Source organism: Triturus cristatus, chromosome 1_2 (genome assembly GCF_964204655.1).
Source record: "Triturus cristatus chromosome 1_2, aTriCri1.1, whole genome shotgun sequence".
In the NCBI taxonomy this organism is placed as follows: Eukaryota; Metazoa; Chordata; class Amphibia; order Caudata; family Salamandridae; genus Triturus; species Triturus cristatus.
The window spans coordinates 1,091,239,571-1,091,263,701 of record NC_140580.1 but is presented as its reverse complement, the minus strand read 5'-3'; the positions used below and the strand labels follow the sequence as shown (position 1 = coordinate 1,091,263,701).

General features: G+C 45.8%; 1 protein-coding gene and 1 pseudogene across 1 annotated transcript in view; one reads left to right on the top strand and one right to left on the bottom strand.

Moving 5' to 3' along the window:
• Positions 1–24,131, top strand: part of C5 (complement C5) — a 384,799-nt gene that overhangs the window by 108,094 nt on the left and 252,574 nt on the right. The window contains exons 12-13 of the mRNA XM_085613588.1: positions 5,151–5,354; positions 22,652–22,861. Of these exons, the coding sequence (XP_085469714.1) occupies positions 5,151–5,354; positions 22,652–22,861 (414 nt within the window). The remainder of the gene's footprint in view (positions 1–5,150; positions 5,355–22,651; positions 22,862–24,131) is intronic.
• Positions 16,260–18,428, bottom strand: LOC146868729 (E3 SUMO-protein ligase KIAA1586-like; annotated as a pseudogene).

The window sequence follows — 24,131 nt, the reverse complement described above, 5'->3', positions numbered from 1 at the left end:
TAGAGTCCGCATGCAGTTTCGCCCATAGGATATCCTCATTATCATGCCTGGCTTCCCAAATTGCTTGCTTCAGTCGTGTTTTCTGCTGTCGGAATTCAGCTAATTTTGTGATGTTGGTTGGAGACAGGCACACCTGCCGCAAAGAGTAGTTGATTTTTGATGGATTTTATCTTGCTCTTTTGTGGCATGGTGAAGTTAGTGTGTCCTCTATAACCCTGCTGTGATTTAGATTTAATTGGGGTGGAAAAAGATGTTGCCAAGGCATGTGTATAGTTTGCCCATCTCTCTATTTCGTTGTCCCCTTCCCGTGATTCAAATAGAAATGTAGCCACTTCCTGGAAGCTTCTTGCATTGCTTGCGTGAATTTTATTCTCCTAAAGTTGATTGTAGTGGTTGTACCGGGTGGGCCCTTCCATTTCATAAATTTTGGGATATTTGTGCGCAATATGAGTTCCTGGGGCCGGTGTTCGCTATCAGCTTTGCCGCCCATGCTAAATGAGAACATTTCATTAAAGAGAGTTAGGGACACACAGGTATAGCCCAACGTTGAGTTTTTTGTTGATGATTGAAAGGTGAATGCAGGGAGTGCAGGGAGTGTATCACCTATAATTCTACCGTTTACTGCTCTACTGCTCTAAGTATGAGATGTTCAAGATCCTCTATTAGACGCTGACCGATTTTTGAGGGAGCTGCTGATGAATTGGTACCTTGTTGCGGGATGCTCCATAACGGTTATGTATAGAAGCTTCCTCCATTTTTGATGGACCAAGTAGATGTAAATTGAAGTCTCCTGTCAGTATCTTGTCAGGTGTGTTGACCTCGCTCATGCAAGACTCTATAAAGTTGGCCAGTTGTTTTGCATCGTTAGATTTCCTGTTAGGATGTATGTACGTGTTTATCATTACTATATCCTTGTGCCTATTACCTGATGGCCCCTTTATGGTGGAGATTTTTATAGCGACGGATCCTGGTGTTGTTAAGGCCACTGAATGGACTGAGTTTGCGCAGATGTTATTTACATAGATCACCAGGCCTCCCTGCAGATGACCAAATCTTGCTCTTTTGAGGGCTGGTGCATAGAAGCGTAGATATCCTTGTAGGTGTGGTGGATCTGTCATCCATGTCTCTTGGAAAGCAATGATATGGAATGACTTTTGATAATTCATGAAGGCATGGTCTGACAGCTTGTTGTTTAGCCCGTTGATGTTCCATAAGCATATCCGTAATAAGTTTATTTAATCTTCTGGGTGATTGTACCTGCTATTCTGTCATTTGCTTATTACTTGGTTGGTGACTACCCTCATGGGCCATCCTGAGTCTTCATGGCAGAGACCTTGATGTAAATAATTTGGGTGATGTCTTCCTGAATCCTGTGGCTGTCTCATGGTGACCGAGGAGGGACCCCTTGCCCCTCTCAGTATTGACTTAGAGATGTTGGACCGTTCTGTTATCCGTCTGTCGCCTTGCCACTGTTTAGTGGTGCTGGATAACCGGGTGAGTTGATGGGTTTTATTTTTATGCCCCAATTGCAACACAGCTTTCACACGTTACCTGTTGCAGTTGAGTTCCGTCCATTCAGTACACCGGATTTTGTTTTCTTTTTGGATCACCCGATTTTAGACTTTTTACTGTGGGGGAGCCTCCCTACAAGTGTCTCACCTAAAGTAATCACATGGCAAATTCGACTCCGTATGTTTATCACCAGTCTCTGCCTTTTAAGATAAGGACACTGTGACACAGCATGGGTATGGAGCACTTACAGGTGAACAAGTGTGCACACACATGTGCACATGTGTGGGCTGCGAGTGGGAGACTACTATCATGCGCAGGTAGTCTGGTCCAGTGGGGACTCTGTAGGATTGGATATTACCTTGGAGTGGGCCTTATAATGTTAGTGTACACTAATAGGGAAAGTCAATGTGATTTACTGTTGTGTGTGTAGTGACACTTTATTTCACACATAAGGAGAAAAACACCTTAAAGTGCAGGTTCACTTCTCATTGCTCTGCGGAGACCAGTGATGCATCAAATTGGAGTGCATACTTTGCAGGAAAATCAATTCTTCAAATTCTGAAAAATGTCTGTACAAATTATGGATCATCCAGAACTGTCATATTTCTTAGCTCAGCTCAGGATCAGAGCCCAGGCATTTTGGCTCCCTGCAGTGCCAGTTAATTACATTTTTCTCCAGCAGCAGGAACAAAGCCATCCCCCCACACACAAAGAGAGCAATTAACAATGCTTCACTCAGCTCCTTAGGAGGAAAGGGTTGGGGTGGAATGATCTGTAGCAATCAATCAGCTGTCAAATTGTCCCATAGATGGGGTTGCTTAAGCCCACTGAACAAAGAAGGGAGCCCAGACCCTTTGAGCCGATCCAGGAGGGACCTTCCTTTGAAGATCTAGTGACAAATGCTCTGGCAGTGATGTCAGCGAGGGGTGAGCTGAAACCCTTAGAGGAGATGTGACTACTGACTCCCAAATGAGGCCACATTGAACTGTCCCAGCATGATGTGCAGGAGGGTTGGGACAGGTATGGAGAGGTGACATGGCACCCTAGGAGTGGTGTGGGGGCCTAGCGTCTGAAACCTTCAACCTCCCTTTAAAAACCTTTGCACAAGGGGAAGACACAACCTTGCCTGGTAATTTCTCTACGCTATGCTGCTGTAGGGCTGCCATGGACAGCTGGAAGGAAGACCCCCCTGGAGGCCACAAAGGTCCAAGGACGCAGCCCAGTTGACCCCAGGACCAGTGGGCCTCACCAAAGCCCAGTGAGGCTGCACCCCTTATACCCTCTTGTAGACTAGATGGGGGAAAGCCCTCGACTTCTGCACCCAGAAACCAAGACAAAGAGGAAAGCCGGTGCAGGGAACTAGGAGAACCAGGCCCCTGTGGACCGCACCGCTTTGAAGGTGAGAAGGTCTGCTGTCACTGCACCTGGTGGTAAGACCCACCAGAAGTAATACTAGCCCAAGATCGTTAAAATCAGTTGAACTGGGCCGGAGTTATGGCCTTTTAAAGTTTGCCAACCTTTCAGCTGACAGAGTGCTTGGGGCTCTGTGACCAGTGGCCATTTCCTCATTTACCCTGAGGGTAGCCCAGGATCTGGGGGTCAGCGCAGGATTTATTTAATGATTTATTCAGGTAGCTGGCATGCGTTGGACCCCATCCTCCAGTCTGTTTTTATTGAAAAGGGAGTGGAGCCTTTGTGGGGAGAGCTGACAGCCACAGCTTCAACAGAGTTCCTGCCCACAGAAGCGGGAAGGGACAGTGATGCTGCTGGCTCCTGCAGCCACACACGGAGATACGGGCAGCGCGGGAGCCGGCGCGGCAACATGGGGTGTGCTCCTTCAGCTGCCCCCAACGTTATGGAGGTGACCGGGTGGACTGGGCACCCCCCAAAAACATAAAGAAACAAAAAAACTGCAAAAAGACATACAGGTGCCCAGCACAGCGGGAGACCTACTGTTATAATATTCATTGCTCCTGGAGGAGTGCCCCATAATGCCGTGCGGGGTGCTTCAATTTTGCATGTTTTCTCTCCCCTTGGTGGCCCCTGGGTGGCAGGGGCACCACCAACTAAATGAAGGAAACGTAGAAAAGGCTGCAGGAGCACAGCAGCGCCCCCCTTCAGAATATTTACAAAGTACTTACCTTATGTTTGTGGGGTCCTCAAAACCAGGCTGGAGGTTCTGCTCTATAGCTGGGAGTGCTGCACTCTATAGATGCTTACTTTATGGTTGCAATTATTAACAGGTTGTACAGTGTTCTCTAGAGGCTAAATATATGGTTCCATGCAATGAAATCAAAACGCAGTGTTCTCTGGGGCTGTCTTTACTATTGCATTTTTATGGTTGGAAAGCTTATGAAAAGTACACAGACACAGGTTTTACAAATTGTAAATGCTTAATTGAGATAATAATGATTATTGATCACAGTGAATATGCTTTATTAACTGAGGTAATATTGACATACAAAATGAAGTCTTTAACGTTATTTGTTCATCTTAAGCCTTTGACCAAGCCAATAGACTTACCTTATATGTTTGCATGACCCCTTTAATGGTCAAAGGTGATTAGGCAATGGCATCTATGGTATTTTCCATCTGCCTATGTACGTATTTGTAATTATTGTGTAGTATTTAGGTGTGTGTGTAATAAATGACTTGACAGTCATTTATTGAGTTTTCTCACACATCAAAGTAAAAAATACGAACTCAAATGTTACCATATGATTCATAGTGAAACAAGTGACACTAAGCCTACCTTAGATTCCGGCGACAACTGGGTTGCTGAATGTCAGGGTGAAGTAGCAGCAGCATAGGACGGACCTGTATGATGGGGTTCAAGAGGGAACGGAAGTGGGAACCCGAAAAAAGGCAGGTTTTCACCCACAGTTGGTTCGGCGGAAAGGCACATCATAATTGGCACAGCGGTATTCTTGGCAGGACTCCCTCCAACAGCCGTTTCTGCCTCTGATGCTGTCGACGCTGGAGCAAGATCCTGGTGGGGCAGCGGGACTCTGACCGTCTTCCCTCCAGAGACCCACCAACATCTAAATACAGCGGGTGGACCGCCAAGTCAGCATTCAGGAAGACTGTCGAAATAACAATGGCGGGACTGGATTCGCCAGCATCTAAATCAAGCCCATTGTTTACAGCACTGTATGTGTTTCAGGGGCTTGTAAGGAGTTGGATTAGATCTTGTGATCTCTTTTTTGTTGTACAAAACAGAGCACTTATTGAACAGTATTAGCTTAAATGTCAGTGATAAAGTGATAAAAAAATATGAAGTCGATTGAAATGTATCGAAAGCATTTCTTTTACAGATGCACAAAGTCACAATGTTGGGTTGCTCTGGGATAAAGTTTTTTAAAGGCCTTCTACTTTTGGTGGGAGGTCATTATAGGATGAATTTTTCCTTGCAGGGCACCTACCCCGCCCCCCTGAAGGTTTGTTATGCCACTGAAGATAGGATGTTCTGGACAGAAATGGTTGTCACTTCTGGTTTTCTTTGCATGTCAAATGAGGTCTACCCTTAATTAGAGCTATACTAGTACTGTGACTCTCTTTTGTAAGGCTCTTGCAGTGTTTTCTGTAGGAAATGAACTGTGCTTTTCTCATGCAATGTGTGTTTGTGTTTTTTTGTTCAGATTGTGACTGCAGACTCCAGGAACCCAGAGGAGAACCAGGCAGTCGCTGAGTACACTGCGGTTGCTTATTTTTCCCCCAGTAAGAGCTACCTGTACATAAACTGGGCCCCACAGTACAAGAAACTGCATGTGGGAGACTATGTGAGCATGAACATATACCTTAGCAGCCACTACCTGCACAAGGTGAAATACTACAGCTACTTGGTAAGCACCCTAAAGGTCTTCTAAAACAATCTACTAGGAAGTAAGGGGGTTGTATTCATCCTTCCAAAGTAAAGTGAACTTTTTGGGATATGTTTACCTGCAGTGAGAATATAACCTCCAGCCTGTGATTTCTATGCCTAGCTAAAAAGCCATTTTGGCTCTTTCTAGCTACTACATTTTGTGTACCAGGAGGAGTCCAAGCATTGCATATTTGCATTGCAGCTTTATTTTCCCATCAAGTAGCAGAGCTATGCAGTAATGCTTGTCCCATATGGGGGAATCGTTCTGGGCATGCTCCGCATTACTACAGAGTGCTATATCACGGTAACAGCGTCCCTGCCTCCAGGACAGGCACTCACTTTATTAGTGGGGATGCTCTGTGCGACCCTCTCTTCTTAGGGTCCTTTGTAGTCATAGACTTCATTCACTCCTACATGGCCTTCAAGTTCCGCTAAACAAACGGATGCAGGGGTTCCATAAAGCAGAGCCAGGCTTTAGGTACTTAGTTGTAGAGCCATGGAGCCCATTCTTGAATGCAAAAACACAAATGCACCCCAATGCAAATTACAAAACAAACCCCCTAACATCCACAGGTGCTTAATCGTATAGGCTTGGGTAGCTTGGGCCACTGCAACAATTCAAGTAGTGTATTCCTGCATCACCAGCCTGCTTGCAGTGTGAGTCAAACATGAAGGGATGGGACAGTTTAAAATGGCATGAGGAAGGCCTTTCTTCTTCAGCTTAGACATTTGCCAGGTGCAAGGTTTCTGAAAGACCATGTGTGGGTGTTACATTGGGCCATTTGCAAAGTTAAAGACAGCTGGTGGACTCGGATACATGTATTCTTGAGAAAATGCAAGCCTTTTCTCACACTTTTCACAGCATTAGTAACAAAACATTATCACTTTAAACACAGAATTTTTGTTTTACTCAGTAAAACCTGCCATTTGTAACTGTACCAACTAACTTTATGTAAAAAACAATATTACAGCCAAATGTTGAGACATCAAAGCAGTCCCCTATTCCCCTTTATCCATCATCTCATCGGATTCAGTCCCCTCATCTTCAACACTGCAAAACATTTTCTGTACTGGTCCTGAGGTCTGAATAGAAGGGGGGCCGGGTTCCCATCCGTACCCCCTCCATTGATGTTGTGAGTATCTCTGAAACACTCCTCCGTGGCCAACAACATTATGCCAATCCTAACTTGGGTATGTCCTTCCCTACCCCTCGCCCCCTCCTCTCCCTTCCCTTCCCAACTATAGCTCTTGCATGGTTAATATACACTCTTCCTTAATGTCAGGCTTGTATCGTGCTGCACCCTTATCCTAACTTCCCCTGTGTGGTGTAGCCCCCGTCTTGAGTAAACCATGTTCTGCTCCCCCTTCAGATCCTGTAACATTTGATACCATGCCTAGAGGTCTTCTTCTAGCTTTTCAACTTTACGCATCATCTTCATTCTTACCCATTCCGGAGTTGCCCATTCACAAATGTCCTTCATCCATTCCCCTACCTGCGGAGATCCAGGACGGAGCCATACTATTATGATTCGTCTCTTTGCGAGCACCAATTCCAGGGAAAGAAAACGGCTACTTAATTTTTTGTTTTTGGGAGTAGGTAGTAGGCCGTGCAGCACTTGTTGGATCTCTTTAGGGATCACCCACCCGTAGCTCTCTGAAGGTGTGATAGCACCGCATCCCAAGAGAGGCCAAGTGTATGGCACACCCAAATCATGGGGAGGAAGTCTGCTGCTTGTGATCTACATCTTGGGCACTTATCACTACCGGTTGGGTAAATTCTATGCAGTCTGCGTGTGGTGAGATATAGTTGGTGTACTATGTTATATTGCAGGAGTATGAATCCTGCATTGGAGCTAACTGTACGCACCCGCTCGTGCACTCTCTCCCATTCTCTGTCTGACAACAGTTCCTCCAACACCTCATCCCATTTGTGCTTCACTGGTAGGGTCCCCTTTGGTAAATCATCTCTCAAAGCCCGGTATAAATGGGATATCAGTCGCCTTCCCCCTGCCATATGCAGCATTGCTTTCAGTATGTTGGTGCTAGGGGGTTCCTCAGGGAATCCCGGCCATATTTCCCGGGTAACGTTGGAGGTTTTCCCATATTGTAAAAATTGCCCCATCCCCAGTTTGAAAAGATCCATGGCTTCGGCTTGCATTATGAACCTTCCCTCTGTGTACAGATCTCCTATTGGTAGGCAACCTCCCTCTCTCCACCTGCATACCGACATGGAATCCGCAATACGGACAAACAGTCACAACGCCCACAGAGGCATATCCGGAGCATATGGGGCGCGTTGAACCACCCTGCAAACCACACGTTCCCACATCCCGGCTACATGGCGCACAATATATAGGAGTTGGGCGGGGACACCTCCCCCATGCATCAATAATTCCAGCAATGTGTATCCGGCATGCGTGCCCACCAATAGATCGACCTCCCAATTATTAATCGAGTCCAGCCAGTGCTCTGCATTGTGGAGCTGGGACGCCATGTAATATAATTCCAGGCATGGGACCGCCAGTTCTCCCCGGCCCCACTATTGCTGCAACGTCTGTAGGCTTAAATGTCTACGCCCATTACCCCATAAGAGATCCATGAGAAGTTGGTCCAACGTTCGAAAGTGGCTCAGCAGAATGGTTTAAAACGAGTGTTGTAGTGCATAGAGACATCTGGGCAGAACTATTATTTTTATTATTGCTATTCGACCCATGAGGGACAATGACAAGTCCCGCCAGATGCTGATGGAACCCTTCAACCCCTCTATTATTCTGCCAATATTTAAGTCAAGGTACACGGAGGCTGTATGTGTTAGTCTCACGCCCAAGTATCTCACTCTCTCTTTGCCCCAGGGTAGTGCTTCCCTAGTGCGTTCAGACAGTGGCCTTCCCGCCAACCTCCCGATGGGGATGAGCTTGGACTTGCCGGGGTTAATTCGGAGTCCCGAGACCTCCCCAAATCTCCTCACCAACCTCCACCCTTTGCAAGACCTGCCATAAATAATGCCATGCCACCTAATCAAATGCCTGTTCTATGTCTAACAGTGCCATGGCATATTCATCATCCATCAAGCATGGAGCGTGTTAGATATGCACCACTCTCCTGAGGTTGTGGGCAGTGCTACGCTTAGGTATAAATCCCGAATGGTCCGGGAGAATGACCCGGGGGATCCGAGGTAGAAGTCGTGCTGCCATAATTTCACTAGGGATATCAGCCTATATGAGCTGGCAAGTAGGGGGTCCTTGTCCGCTTTATGTATCATTGCTATTAGTGCTTCTCTCATAGCGGGCTGAAGCTTGCCCTGCTCCAATGCCTCATTATACACCTCCATTAAATGGTCAGCTAACTGGGAAGCGTATATTTGATAGAATTCTGCCGGTAGGCCTTCGACACCTGGATTCTTGGCAGTGTTTAATCGTTGGATGGCGAGCAGAACCTCCTCCTTACTGATAGGAACGCTTAGCTCCTCCATCATTTCTGCTTCTTATTAAGGAAACGCTATTGAATCCAGGAATGCTCAAATTCTCTCTTGTGGCACGGGGGCAGTTTTGCATAAACTCATTCGAGATGCTCAGCTAGGATATCTACAATTGCTGTTTGTGAAAAAAAATGGTACCCTCTCGGTCCTGGAGTTGTACTATCGGGTTAACCTGCGTCTCTTGTTTTATTAACTGAGCCAATAGAGCTCCTGTTCAATCCCCCTCCCTATGCAGTCTTTATCTGTATGTGCAGTGTGTGTGTTTTTCTATTCTCTGCACGGCTGTCAATAGAATCTCGCGTGCTGTCCACAATTCCTCCAGCTTATGGGGGCACCCCGGGAGGGGATATCTCTAGATCCCCTACACTCCCCTCTTATTACCACTTTCATGGCCTACCACTCGAGAGTGCGTGTCGATGCTGTCCCCCAATTCGTCTCAAAATAATGTTTTAGGGCCGTGAGCACCGCTGACACAAATGGGGGTCCGTTAGCACCTCCGTCCTGAGTCTCCACAGTGTCACCGCAGGGCGAGATCTCTCCCCACCCAGCTTTAACAGTACAGGTGAGTGATCATATAGGTATCTAGGTGAGTACGTTATTCCGCACACCCTTAGTTCTAGGCCTGGGATAGGAACCAGTAATCTAACCGACTAAAAGGTCCCGACGCAGGTGAATAGCAGGACAACTGTTGAGTTGTTTGATTTCGTCAACACCACACATCGACTAGCTGCATACCTTCCATAATGCCTCGTAGCATCTCTGTCATTCTAGGCTTAGTTTGGGGTTTTGGAGGCTTGCGGTCCATATTACCATCCAGGACACAGTTAACGTCCCCTGCCATCAATACAGACTTTCCCAGATTGGGGGTTGCTGCCCTCATCAGGTCAGGAAAAAAGGATGGATTGTCCTCATTGTGAGCATATGCATTGATGATACACAATTACTTACCGTCTAGCTTGCCACACAAAACAACTTATCTCCCCTCTGGATCCACCAGATAGTAGTGATGCTGGAACGGCGCTCCCAGAGCCACCCAGATGACGGCCCCTCTAGCGAACGCAGAATATGAGGTGCCCCCTCCAACGTTTTTTCAATGCTTCCTGCAAGCACGCTATAGCCACCTTATTGCGCTTTAAATATTCAAAGACTCTCCTGCGCTTATCAAATGCAGCTATTTCACGAACAATCCATGTGATTAGTTTTGTCACGGGAGTACAAAAGGGGGTGGTGATGGACGGAGCATCAGAACCAATCAAACACTCACACCCAGTCAACAGATCTGGGTTTGATCCATCACCGTTCTTTAGCCCACTCTGCCACCCCAGTTCAGACATGGCCATATGCAAATCAGTCTGACCCTGTGCCTCATGGGAACAGTCCAGCCCGAACTGCCAAGCCATGCCTTCCCTGGACCGGAAAGAAGCTTCCTAGGACCGGTTTCTGGCATTTCAGCCGTCTTCAGCCAGGCTTGCTTGAATCCAGTGGCAAAGTGAGCAAGGGACTCACGTCTGAGCATACCCTGCCAACTTATGGCGAACAAAGCGGTACAAAAGGGGGTGGTGATGGACGGAGCATCAGAACCAATCAAACACTCACACCTAGTTTTGTCACGGGGTCACCATGGTTGGTATGTTCCCACTCCATTCCTTTTTTGCAGCCGTACAATACCATGTTGTGCATCCCATGTGAGACCTCTCAATGCCCTGTTGTAGTCATTAACTGCCTGAAAAGACGGGAAAATAAACCCCAACCAAACCCCAACCATAGTAAGCTCCCCCCTCCCCTTGGGCAGTAGAACAAACCCCCCCCAGTCCTGAGAGAGACAAGGTGAAGTCATGTTGTTGCCACCCCAATCCCTCCCCCACCAACAACACCAATAAACAATACAACTGTAGTATACCATTGTTAGCTTGATTTTTAAAGTATCTATACTCTCTGCATTAAGCATGCAAAACATTTCAACAGTTTCTGCAGTGCTAGTGGTAGACTCCCCAACGGGTTGAGAGGACATCCCTCCAGCCCCCCACCAAGTTGCGCACCATTTGGGGGGTTATGGCCTCCCACCAGTTAACAGTATGCTAACTCGGAATTATGTAGTCTCTGTGCAAATAACCGCTTAATTATTCCAAACCCTCAACATGTCATCAAATGCAAATGCTCAGTACCTCCCTTCAGTACGCAATCATATACTTATCAAGTTCAGTTCTCCTTCCTTTGTCTAAATTGAATGAATGATACATCCCCACCTACTTGTCCTCTTCTGCACAAGGATTTGGGTTCAGCGACAGTGTTGGGAAAGAGTCTCCTGCGTCAGGGACAGCTCCCGAGAGCCGCAGTGTTCCATCTCCACACACCCGGATCCTTCCAGGGCTACGTCTGCAGTTGCCTGATGGTCTTGCGTTTTTTTTTCCATTGTCCCTTCATAGATGTCGAGAGCTGTCTGCTCGGGAGGGGTTCCCCGAGAGGGTTGCCTTCTTTCCCGGATGTCCCCGTGAGTCCAGCCAGTCACTAGCCTCTGCTGCTGAGAAAAAGAACAGTGCTCTCCCATTGCTCTCGACTCTGAGTTTGGCAGGGAACAGAAGGCTGTATTTGAGATTTGACTACCTGAGGAGTTTTTTAACCTCCATAAAAGATATCCTTTGCTCCTGTACCCGTTGTGTGTATTCCGGGTAAATGGAGATAGGATGCCCCTCAAACAACCATGGGCCTCGGATGCGTGCCATCTGCAGAATTCCCTAAAATTGAAGAGCCTTGCGATGAAAGTCCTGGGTGGTGCGCCAGGTTTAAGCGGAGGCACAAGCACCCTGTGTGCCCTTTCCACATTGAAGAACTGGGATGGTTTTTTGGGGGCCAATGCAGCAATAATCCAGTCCTCCAGAAATAGTTCTGCCATTTCAGAGAATCCTATAAACCGTAGGTTGTTCCGCCTTGATCTCCCTTTGTAGTCCTCTGTGCGCTCATCAAGACGGACCACTTTCTTCTGAAGATCCCCTACGGTATCCCTTAAGGTGTTTACCTCCTTCTGCAGGGCTTGTACCACATGTTCACTGGTGGTGACTCTATCTGCGACCTTCCGGTGATCTCAGTGGAGCAGATTGATCTCTTTGGCAAGCGTATCTTTTTGATGGACCATTTCATCACATGTTGTGTGTATGGCCTCCAAGATGTCTACCATTGTGGGGGCCGGGCTCTCAGGGTCCTGCATACCTCCTGGTTGATCCTTTAGGGCTTCCTTCTCGGGCCCTTGGGCTGTCAGCAAAGGGCAAGCGTATTTTGACATCTTATTACCTTGGGGTACTCGGGGTCCTCTAACTTTTACCATATCATCGGCTTCTGCACTGTGGACAGTGCTTGCTTCCCGCCCACTCACTCCAGTAACTTGTGCCAGGACACTCAGTCATGCAGTCTGCAAGCTTGGGACACCCCACAGATTTTTGGTTATCCCTTCAGTTCGGTCCACTGTGCAAATCCCTCTCCCACACATGGTATGTTCCTTTACACGGTGGGGTCTACATAGAGGGTTGATTATGTCCACAGTGTGGTATGCAACACTCTGGCCCCACTGTAGTCAAGTGCCTCAAAGGGTGTGGTCACAGTTTGTGGGTCCGGTGAAGATCAGAGACGATCGCCAACCCAGTCTTCCGTGCCCATCAGATCACCATGTGTCCCGATCTATGCCAGTAGGCTGTACCCTATGTGCATCACTCCTTCCCCCGTCGCAAAAGGCTTCATAATTGTGGGCCCTTCGCTACCGCCTCTCTCAGCACAATTTCAGGGACAGAGAGGCCTACCTCCTTCCGGCGTGTGGGGGTGTTCCCGTTGCTGAGCTCAGTGGCTTTACTGTGCGTCCCAGGGAACCTCGAGACCTCTGGTCACTGAATCTGCTTCACTAATGCCACGTCTCCCTGGGAGCAATCACCGCCGTTGCCGCTCGCTCCTCCGCCCAGAATTCATCTTTACCGGGTCTGTTACCCGGGCCAGACAATCCGGCATTCAAGTTCCTGGGGAAGCTCCCTAGCACGCCCTCCCAGTGCGCGCAGTTAGCCCAACCTGCAGCGGCGTCTCCGAATCTGTCCTGCCTCACGGCCCAATTCCCATATGCACCCCCTGCATTTCTCACTTGTGGAGGGATCGAGTCCAGCTCCGTCGGGTGAGCCTCTACTTCAATCCCCTCCGCGGGCCCCTCCATTCAGGCCGTCAGCGCCCCGGAGTCCTTTTGCCATTTGTCTCCCGGCCCCTGCATGCAAGATGGCGGACAGTACCGGCCTGAGTCCCTGTTTCCGCCGTATACAATCTGTGCTGATCTGGAAGGTAGCAGGTGAGTGCTAGTAATAGTTCTTTTACTATTTTCTGCATTTTAGCATGGCAATTAGTGTTCGAGTTCAGAAGGATGATGTTGGATTCAGTATTGGCTGACGGGAGAGCCGAGAGAAGCTTCTACTCATCCATGTTGCCAAGCCACACCCTCCCAACTTTACGTCACTTTGGGCCAGATGTAGGTAAAATCAATTTTGCGAATCCTTAATAGCGAATTTTACCGATTCACTATTAAGGACTCGCAAAATTGAATGTAGGTAGGAATCGCTAAAATATTAGCTATTCCTTAATATTCTTTAATAGCGAATCGCAAAAATTGAGATTTGCTAATAAGGAATACCTACCCATTCATTCCTATGAGCTAGGAGGCCCATAGGAATGAATGGGAAGACATTCTCAATTTGCGATTCGCTATTAGAGAAAAACAAATTGTGCACCCTGTTGCACCCCTGAAATGTGCATGTGGCGCACATACATGCCCTAAGGGCATGAATGTGTGCCTCATGGCACTTTTAAAAAAGCAAAAAAGTGCTTTTTTAAAGGAAATTGCTAATTACCACCAACTTGAAGTTGGTGGTAATTAGCGATTCCTTAAGGCTTAAAGTGCACTTTCTTTTGTGCTACTTACATTGCATTGAAGGAATCGCAATTTGAGATTCCTTACATGCAATCGCAAAATAGGGAATCGCAATTTTTGCAATTCCTTATTTTGCGAGTAGGTTTAATCTTACCTACATTGCTCAAAGCCAAATTGCGATCGCAAAGGCCAAAATTCTGCGAATTTTGTCATTTGCAATTGCTATTTGGCTTCCTACATCTGGCCCCAAATTTTTAAATGTTGTCACATTGAGTAATACATAAACTCAATTACCCATTAGTACATGGGATTAGTATATGAAAGAGGCATGAGGAGTTTCACCAGGTAAAATCCCTTTAACAAATTCTTTTCACTTTTCTCTGTCTTTAACCCCTTCGCTGCTGCGGACATTCCGCTGCAGCGCTGGGGGGGGGGCAGGGGGGCAGCGCGGTGGGCCTGTGCTCATGACGGAGCCGCTCCGTCATGAGCCACAGTTGAGCTGTGCTCATGACGGAACGGTTCCGTCATGACTCCGCCCATTTGCGTTGTCCCCTCGCACAGGCGGGGAAACAGCGCCACGCAGGCGGAGCGGCCGCCAACAGGATTGTCATGACGGAACCGTTCCGTCATGAGCACACGGCAACCGTGGCTCATGACGGAACGGTTCCGTCATGAGCGGGGAAGGGGTTAATGGATCTGGTCCTATGACCTGGTGTGGGCCCAACAATAACTTGGTGAACCTACCTCTATCACAATGCCCTGACACTGGAGTATGCCACAATTACTTGAATTACCACAACATAGGGCTTAACAAGTGGGGATTATGGGTGCTGTTTGACTGTAGAGGTTGGTCTTTCTTGGAGAGGACCCATCTGCATCATAACACGAAGAGAATGGAACAGACTATAAGTGCTATTCACTGCCTTTGCCTCTTGCTACACCATTTTTAAAACACTCTGTGCACCCTAGTTCAAATTAAATGATAAAAAAAAAAATGTATTAGCTGCTCAGAAAAATCCATTTGCCAGGTAAATTCCAAATACGGATTCAGAGAATCAGGATTGGCGGATGTTGATGGATTTCACCCCTCACAAATGGCATTCATGAATGCAGAAATTTTGCCAGAATGAAGGAATTTCCATAATCACAATCTGCGTGTTAGAGATGGCCTGCACGGTATTTCTTGGTGGAGCTACCTCCAAAAATGGAAAACTGTAGGTGTATGGGTATTTGTATATCAGATTTTTGTTACACTCAAAGGTTACCGCTGTCTAGGACAGGAGTAACTGTTCTCACCAAGGGAGTGGAATTGGGAGGGAACACCCAAATATTATTTACATTATGTGTGGCGGGGAAAGGGTTTCTCTATGGAGAAAATATACTTTCCAGAGGGAGGAACAAAAAGTAAGTTCAATGTGCCAAATTCATATTATTTGCATATGCAGAGTTTTCCACCTTTTGGAATTCCTCCATAGGTACATTGTACACATGTGAGGTCTATAGGACTATAGTGTATTCCAGGAATTTTCGGAGGTTCTTTGTGAAACCTTAAAAAGTCGTATTTTTCTCCAAACATGGTAGTAAACATATGTGTGTACACTTCTGGCTTTCGAACACCTTCCTTTATGAATTGTGCCATGTGTCCATACGCACGCCTTTCATCATTAGGTCAGATGACACATGATGACCTATAAAGTAAGATTTAGTCACTCCCTAGTTGCCCTTCATACATGTTGTTTAGTTATAAACTTATAGAGCCTTACCATGTACATTGTTATATGGTATAATTAATTCAGTGTGTTCTCATAGAGACATGTTTCCGCAAATTTTGCATACCCCTAAAAACAATGAGTTTCACAGCCATGCAATACATACAGGTTTACTGACACTTTGCATAGGTTTGCATTACAAAAGTGACTCAAACCCAGCGCAAAGAATTGGGGAGGAACTTACTATCAGATACAAACCAGGATTTGTGTCAAGAGGGCGTTCTATGGGTGGTACTTGGGGTTTCCTATGCAAATTCCTATCTACTAACATTCATAGATAGGGATTTGCACTTTATGTCTCCTCTAGACTGGTGTATTTTTTTTTTTACTTTTCCTCTACGCTGCTTTGCACAGCACACAACCAAGGGGGAAAAGTCTTAAAGGATAGTTTTGATATACTGGAATGGTCACCTTTCAGTACAAAACACTATACTTTAGAGAACAAACACACCCTTGCATTATGGCGCAGGAGTGTGTGCATTGGCACACGCAGGGCTTTAAGTGGGGAAAAAAACTAGGGGTGCTCTAAAAGGGGTGTGGCACATTTTCTTAAAGGGGTGTGGCCTATCCAAGTAGGGACGTGGTCTAAATCAAGATAACTAGCATTGTGTGCTTAAGAAAATCATGAAGCCGCATCCAGCAAAGGATAATAAAATAGACAAAAAGGTATATTTATTAAGTATAAGCAATAAAATACCAAACACTTTAAAAAACATGTAAAAATTATTTACATTACTTAGAAATCTATTGCAGGATTTCCCAAAACCCTTGAAGATATTCACTGTGTCTATTTTGCTGGGGTTTCTCACAACAATTTTCTTCAGCAGCCCTTCTACCTTTTGCCAGCCAACGCTTTACATACAGCTGTGCGTCAAATGTTTCAAATGGAGGACCATTGAGTCTTACCCATAAGCATGAAGAAATGGTCTCTACAAGAAGAGAGACCCTTGTTGGACTAGCAATTAAGTTCATTGCGCTGAAACCTCTTTCGCAATCCGCATTACTTGCTGGCAGGGTTTCCATGCAAACTACAAACTTTTTTAATGCCTCAGGGGTTTTCTGCCCACCAAAATCTTTGAAAAGTCTAAAAGTTTGGATAGTACCTCTTGCTGGCAGCTGAAACTCTGAACACAGTTTCTGGATATCTGTTTCACCATAAAGAATGTATTCATCACCAGAAGGCAAGTTGCCTGCATCTAGCTCACTGAAGCTTAAGTTCTTTCTCAGAATCCGGGGCACATCGTTTATTGATATTTACAGACAGACTTTGGTAAAACTGATTTTGATTAAGGGCAACAGAGTTACTTCTACCACGGAAAAGAGGAACATTCTTGAATTTGCCCTCGTCAACTGCTCTCTGAGCCGCAGAAGCAAACTCCCCTGGTGAGTCCTTCATTGCTCTAAATATACGTACTTGTCTAACCAAAAGTCTGTGGGTATTAACAATTGTAATGTCCCTCCTCTGTAAGGAGAGTGATAAGTCTTTGAGCTCTTGAAGTGCATCACACATTACCCCCAAATCTCTGATAAAAGAATAGGATGTAAACTTCTTCAAGAGACCTTCATACTTACTCCGGTCTCTTATGGATCTGGATGGGTCTTTAGAAGCATTCTCAAAATGTTTGCACAAGGCAGGGAAGCAGTTCCAAACAGCTTTCACAGATCTGTAACTGGATGCTACCCATCTAGTATCAAACATTTTCCCTATCTTCTGAAGCTGTACACATAGGTCGCTGGCGGCCAGATTTAGCTCTCTTGTTTTTTGGTGACATGCTGTGTGTGGCATACAATGAGTCCCTGAAAATCTTGAAGTGATTGACCCCAGCAGCCTCATCAACTGTATCTGCCACAGCAAGTTCCAGTCTGTGAGCCAAACAGTGCCATGTCAGTACAAGATTTGGAAATTCTGATTTCAGCAATGCTACTACTACAAACATTACTGCTGCTCCATCTGAACATACTGCAATCAAGATATCATGTAGCAGACTTTTTGTGATTCCAACTCTTTCGAAGTAGCTTAGGAGAGCAGTCTTTACGCCAAGGGCATTTGTTTCTCCCAGCTCCAGAAGGCCGAAATAGATGGTCACTGGGGTACTTTCATTTCCAAAAATGCCACGGAGGTAGATGATTAAGGTAGAAGCATTGCTAATAGAAGTGCTTTCATCAATTAATACTGTGATCTTTGGTTTGTGTTGTCTGATATAACAGACCAATCTTTGTTGCATTTCCAGTGCAATGTGTTTTATTATTTCAGTTGCAGTCACATTGCTGTGCAAAACACGGCCCATTGCACTGCCATTCTTTGCCTGAAGGAGAATTAGATCAGGGTGGTCAGTGAAAGGGCGATCTTTTTTTTCCAAGTAGTAGGCAGTGTAAAAATACCCTGCATGTGCTCTCCATATGTTTTGCATTACATCTGTGTACTGTCACCACCAATGTATTTTCCTGCTGAGCTGTAAGAATGTCTTCAGCTGCCAAGTGACCAGCGCTCACCTTATGCTTCATAATCTTCTTCCTGAGCTGTTTCTGCCTGGAAGCTAGTCCGTCACCTGAAGGACCAACCTCGCCATCTGCCCACTCTTTACTTATGTGCGTGCCCTGGGTGTTATTGTGCACTGAAAGACCTGTTGATTTAGCCTGTTTGCAGGAGGAACATCCAATATTTCCTGACTTAAGATACAACTATTTATATTCCTCTTGAAAGTAATACCACTGTTTAGTGTTCCAGCAGTCAGGGAGTTTGACGGTTTCTTTCTCTGGCACACGTTGAAGTCTTTGTAAAGGTGGACTGTCCTTGGTAGACTCTTGCTGAGTTTTACTAGCCTCATCACTAGTTGGTTGCACTGGACAAGACTCCCCTGTAACACGCTGGTGCTTCAGTGACGGTAGGAAGTCAATCATTGAAGACTGCATAGACTAGCGCTTCAGAGCAGAAGCAGATAAGCCACTAGTAGCCATGGTAAAATTTAGAACTTCCTTCTTGAAGGCTGAACTGGTATGGCGAACACCCATTACAACGATGAGACAACATCGCGGGTGCAATACAACGCACATTTTACATCGCGACAACCTTTACGATGCATGCTTTTACATCGCGCATGCTGTTACATCGCATCACATCGCATCGCGGGTTTCCACAACGCATGGCGGGTTTCCACAATGCATTTGAACAGAGTTTTGCATGCATGCTTTTTCCACAACGCATTTCAGTGAACGTTTATTAATTCAGTGTCAGTGAACGTTTATTAATTGTTTCTACGACGCATTTCAGTGTCAGTGAACGTTTATTAATTAACGTTTATTTATTAATTAAAAGGAGCATTTAAGTGTCAGTGAGCGCATTTCAGTGGCAGTGAGCACATTTTAGTGGCAGTGAACGTTTATTAATTCAGTGAATGTCTATTAATTGATTACAAAGGCGCATTTAAGTGTCAGTGAGCGCATTTGGGGTTCTGCGCGTCAGGGTACAGATTTGTCAAATTGCTGACCCTATATGAAGATGGAATGGTTTGCTAACACTTGTGTGGCAACTGCTCCTGATGAGTGAATCATTGTTTACGTTGAAGTATACATTAAAGCTCTGTGACTCAGATCGCGACCACCCATAGCTGCTTGAAGGTCTGCATATTGTTATCGGGGAAGGCTGAACCCCCTCCCTTCTCGTTCTCACCTGTGTGAAAGGCGGAGGAACCAACATGCTTTTTGCACCGTGGGAGCTCTTGTATGCACTGGAAGGGCAGAGAATGCTGCACGTCAGAATTGAGGTGCACTGATAGAGCTGGTTGCAGTCTCGCAGTAACAGACTAGCATGGTACATTTCAGCCTCAGGTTCAGCTCCTTTCCTCGATGACGAGCGCGGGGGAACCCCGGTTGCTAGGGGACGCCTCGCACTTCTCCAGACTCAATGTAGCTCCGCCTGACAAACCTCCACGTTGCTGGGTAAAACCATCATTGCTGTGACCAATCCGAGCGTGGCTCGGAAATGATGATCCCGGGCCGGCAGTGGTGAATACCGGCAGGGTGTTTTCAAGGCTCCTTCTCAGAGCGGCGAACCCGGCCTCGGGTACACAACACAGCTTGAGGGGCGGCAGTGGAGTCAATGCACACACAGCGCTTGGGGGCAAAGCAGGCGCTCCAGAGTTCCACAGCGGTGCGTTAATCCGCACAGAGCGCGAGGGACACGATCCTGGGGCAGATCACGCTTGAGGCAGAGTAAGGGGGACACAGCACACAGCAGACAGTCCCTTGGTCCTCTTCCTCAGCAATCACAGCAACTGTAGGTCAGTTCCCAGACACTCAGCAATGGCAGCACTTTTCCTCAGTCTTCCTGGCTGTTCTTCTTTTGGCAAGGATTCCTTCTTGATCACAAAGTTTCCTAATCTAATTTTACTGGAGCTCCAGCCCTACTTTTATACCCCAAAAGTCTTTGTTCTTCTTGTGTGAGGGGTCCTGGACCCAGTCTAAACCAGTTCTGCGTGCACTCTGCCAGTGCACCTCTTCTTCATATGTGAGTGTGGGCCAGGGACATAAGACACACCGCAGGAGGTGGAGCCAGCATTGTGGCAGGCAGGACCAGCCCTATTGAGACCCAGGTGCTACTCCTCCCCACCACTCTACATGTAGATGGGGCTATTCAGCCTAGTGCCGACTCACCCAGCCTCCTGGAGCCACCCCCAGCCCCTGTCACTCACAAACCAGACAGTCAACACACAACTAGGCAGAGGCACACAGAAAGGTTGAACAGGAAAATAGCCACTTTCTAAAAGTGCTATTTCCAAACTTAGAATTTAAAAACCATCTTCACCAAAGGATGTGTTATTAAATTCTGAGTTCAGGGATACCAGATTCCATATGTCTATCTTGCCGTTATGGGAAGATATGCCGATAAACATGTTACCCTACCTTTGACCTTTGAGGCCTGAAAATAGAGCCCCCTAGAGAACCCTTTCAAGCCCCCCCCAAAAAACTGGGGGGGCTCAGACCCCCACAGACCCCCCTCCCCCCACTTAAAGCCCTGGGCACATGGCAACTAAACTTGTAGCATCACTGGGAGAGAGAAGAAAATGTGCCATATCCTAGCAGATATTGACAAATTTTGATATTCGGTAGAAGGCAGATTACTGCCCTGTGTCGAATATTTGTAAATCTGGGCCTAATAGTTTTTATGCTGTGCTTCAGCACAAACTCCCTAACAGTAGTTGGCTACCATGCCACCCTTAGAGGCCAAACATATTGATGTGTTATTAGGTGTGCTCACCGACCAATGAATTCCCAAGAACCCTCACCTGCAATGGGTTTTTCAATAACCACATCATGATTGTTAGGGCTGGCTTTGTGGTTTTAGGAACCATGCCCATCCCAAGAAAAGTTTCCATCCAATAAATCAGAGGCATTGGCACATTATCTGCACTACTGCATGAGAGGACATTTTACATTGCTCTTATCAAGACTAGGATCTTCACTCAATAACCAACATGTTTGGTGCTTTTATACATTCTCTCTAAATGTATTCACCTTTGTTAGAGTTTGTGTTATAGTCATAGCAATTCTGATCCATGTTTTCTACAACAGATGAGGGCATGATAACCCCCACTAATGTAATCTATTTTGTAGGTGTGCTCTTTTGGAAGGGGCTTAAGATCAGGATAAGATCCCATAAACCCTGCAAGGTCTCTGCACATCTGCTGTCTTCCTAATGTCAAACTTCTACTAATGGATATCGCCCATGAGGGTAGGAGGAGAGGGGTGGGACACCTGTCCATTTTCTCTTTCCTGAGGCTAGGTAAATCTAACCATCTCTATGTTTGACACTGACACATCACTTTATTTGTTATATTATTACACCTCATCCTATTGTTGCATTATTCAGAACAATCATGCTACAGCATAAGACTTTGGAATTAGTGCATAGATGTTAATTATGGCGCACTAACGCGTCTCTAGAGTTTCAGCTCTAATGGTTTCCTAGCAACCCTTATGCAGGTTGGCCTTAAAGTGCACATGATTTGACCTTGGAGTAGCTAGCGTCAAGAGTTGCTGAGATGTCTTTGTTGTACACCAGAGCATCCATGGCAGGCATATGCATAAGGCTGGTGAGGCACCATCCGCGGGGGCAGCGTAGAGCGCTGTGTTGCAGCTGGGGCCTGCAAACTACTTTTACACTCATAACATTACATTTTGTTGTCTACTGGCTTTTATTTCAACAGAGAAGAAAACTGTGATGCCACTTCTTGTGATGCTGTAGAGTCAAAGGGGTACATGCATCAAGGTAATCATTCACGATTCCCAAATAACACATTTTAAGGATTGGCTATTTGGTAATCGCAAATGCCTATGCATTAAGGATTCGCAAATAATCTTGCAAATCCTTAACATTCCCTAATAGCGATTCGCAAATTGCAAATTGCTATTAGGGAATGCATTCCCATTCATTTCTATGAGCCTACAGGCGCATAGGAATGAATGGGAATGCATTCGCAATTTGCAAATGAAAATCCAAAGGTGCCTGGGGGCCTAAGGCCCTCCTGAGGCACCTCATAAAAAAGGTAAGTATTCACATGTGTAGTACACACATGCCCTAAGAGCATGTGTGCGCTACGTGCATTTTTTGTGCATTTTACAATGCATGCACAAATTACCATCAACATGAAGTTGATAGTAATCAGTGTTTCCTAAATACATCTCAAATAGGGAATTGCAAATTGCGATTCCCTAAATGCATTAGCAATTTAGGTAATTGCAAACAATTGTGATTACCTATATTGCGAAAGCAAAAAGGTACATGCATCAGAAAAGACATTTTTCCAGTCGCAAACAGGCAGATACTGCGAATTGGACCGTTTGCAACCAGTAAAATGCTTGATGTGTGTGCCACAAAGGACCATACCAGACATTTGCTCATTGGTGGTCAAAGAGTGTGTGGTATTATTGCTGTTAATCTGAAAAAACCCATAAAGTTAATTTGGATCCCCAAGCTGCTGTCTGCGCTAGTGATTGTCTGGTTTGTAACACTTCAACGACATGTTGCACCTTACAAATCTCGCAAACAACAAACCATATCTATGATGTACTTAGTAAACAATCTTCAACATGACTTCAAATTGCATTTTCTTTTATCATTTCCTATATTCCTACAGATTTTATCCAAGGGAAAAATTGTACAACATGGGACACAGAGCAGATATGCTGACGCCGCCTATCACAGCCTGAACCTCCAGCTGACGTCAGACATGGTCCCCTCCGCGCGTCTCCTTGTCTATTACATCCTGACTGGAGACAAGACCGCAGAGCTGGTGGCCGACTCAGTGTGGATGAATGTGGAAGATAAATGTGTGAATAATCAAAAGGTGAGAGACAGTCACTGGGTAAGAACTGTCAGTTCAAGTGCAACAAAGAGAAAACATTCCTTTTGAACCAGACATGGAGTGGCCTAAAGTTCTGGTGCTACCATAATATGTTTCATGGCACCATCACAAGAGGCCAGAAGAGAACACCATATTGCAAATAGGGCTAAGTGAGGGGGAGCTCATAAACGGAAGAAATATCATTTTGACTGGGTCCTCAAAAATGCTTGTACTGGCGCTGCTACAGAAATCAAGAGGTTTACCAATAAGCTGTGCCTTGTATTGGTTGATTGTGTCATGCTTGACTTTAGTGGAGTTGAAGAATACAAAAAAGCGATGGATGGAATGCATGAATTAATTTCAGCCACTGGTAATTTACTCAGGGCTGTATCCCAGTCCATTGTTACTTTGCACACCATGACACCTCAGTTTTGACCCAGTCATATGCCAATCAGTCTTCACCCTGCTTCAATAGCCAGATCCTACCTATGCCCATACACATGCCTTAGAGGTACTGAACTGTATTGGGCAGCCATGTAGGGCATAGCCAAGAATCTACCAGATCGCTTTTGTCTTGGGAGGGAGGTTGGCAAATTGACCCTACGCTATAGTGGGCAAAAATCCACTTGTGGCCCTGCATTGGAATAGGTAGGAGTTGCCGCATCTCAAGCTCAGCACAACTGAATCCAGCCTACATCAGGGAGCAGCCCTGCCAAGAAACCTCAAGTCTCCCACAAAGGGCAGAATGAGCCTGAATTCAATTTACTATTCACATTACCAAATGGCTGTCAGAATTAGTTATATTTTTCTAGTAGATGCTAACAATGTGTATTCAATTGTAAGGTTAGTGTTACTTTAAGGCAAATGTGTGCAGTAGTCACTACAATAGGCAACAATATGGCTTTAAAATGGCAAACAGCAATTTTGCCTAGATCTTTGAAACTTCTGCACTGGAGTGAAGTGGAATCCCCACAAAGATAGCGTTGGGCTGAAGCTGAGGGTAGGGACCTGTCTGGACCGAATTTCAGCATTCCAGTTGCAACCCGATTTTGGGCATCTCTGTACATCAGTACATGAGTCAGCTTCATAAAACAGACATTTGAATCAAAAGATACAAGAAAAAGTTACAAGTATGTCAATAAATTCTTGCAATTTACATACAACTACCTAGAACTACTCAGGTTTCTGATTGACATCATAGAGCGTTGCTCTTGTTGTCTGTTGTTGTCACTCAGAGCCACATCACCGTAATTCAAAAACATATTGGAGGAAC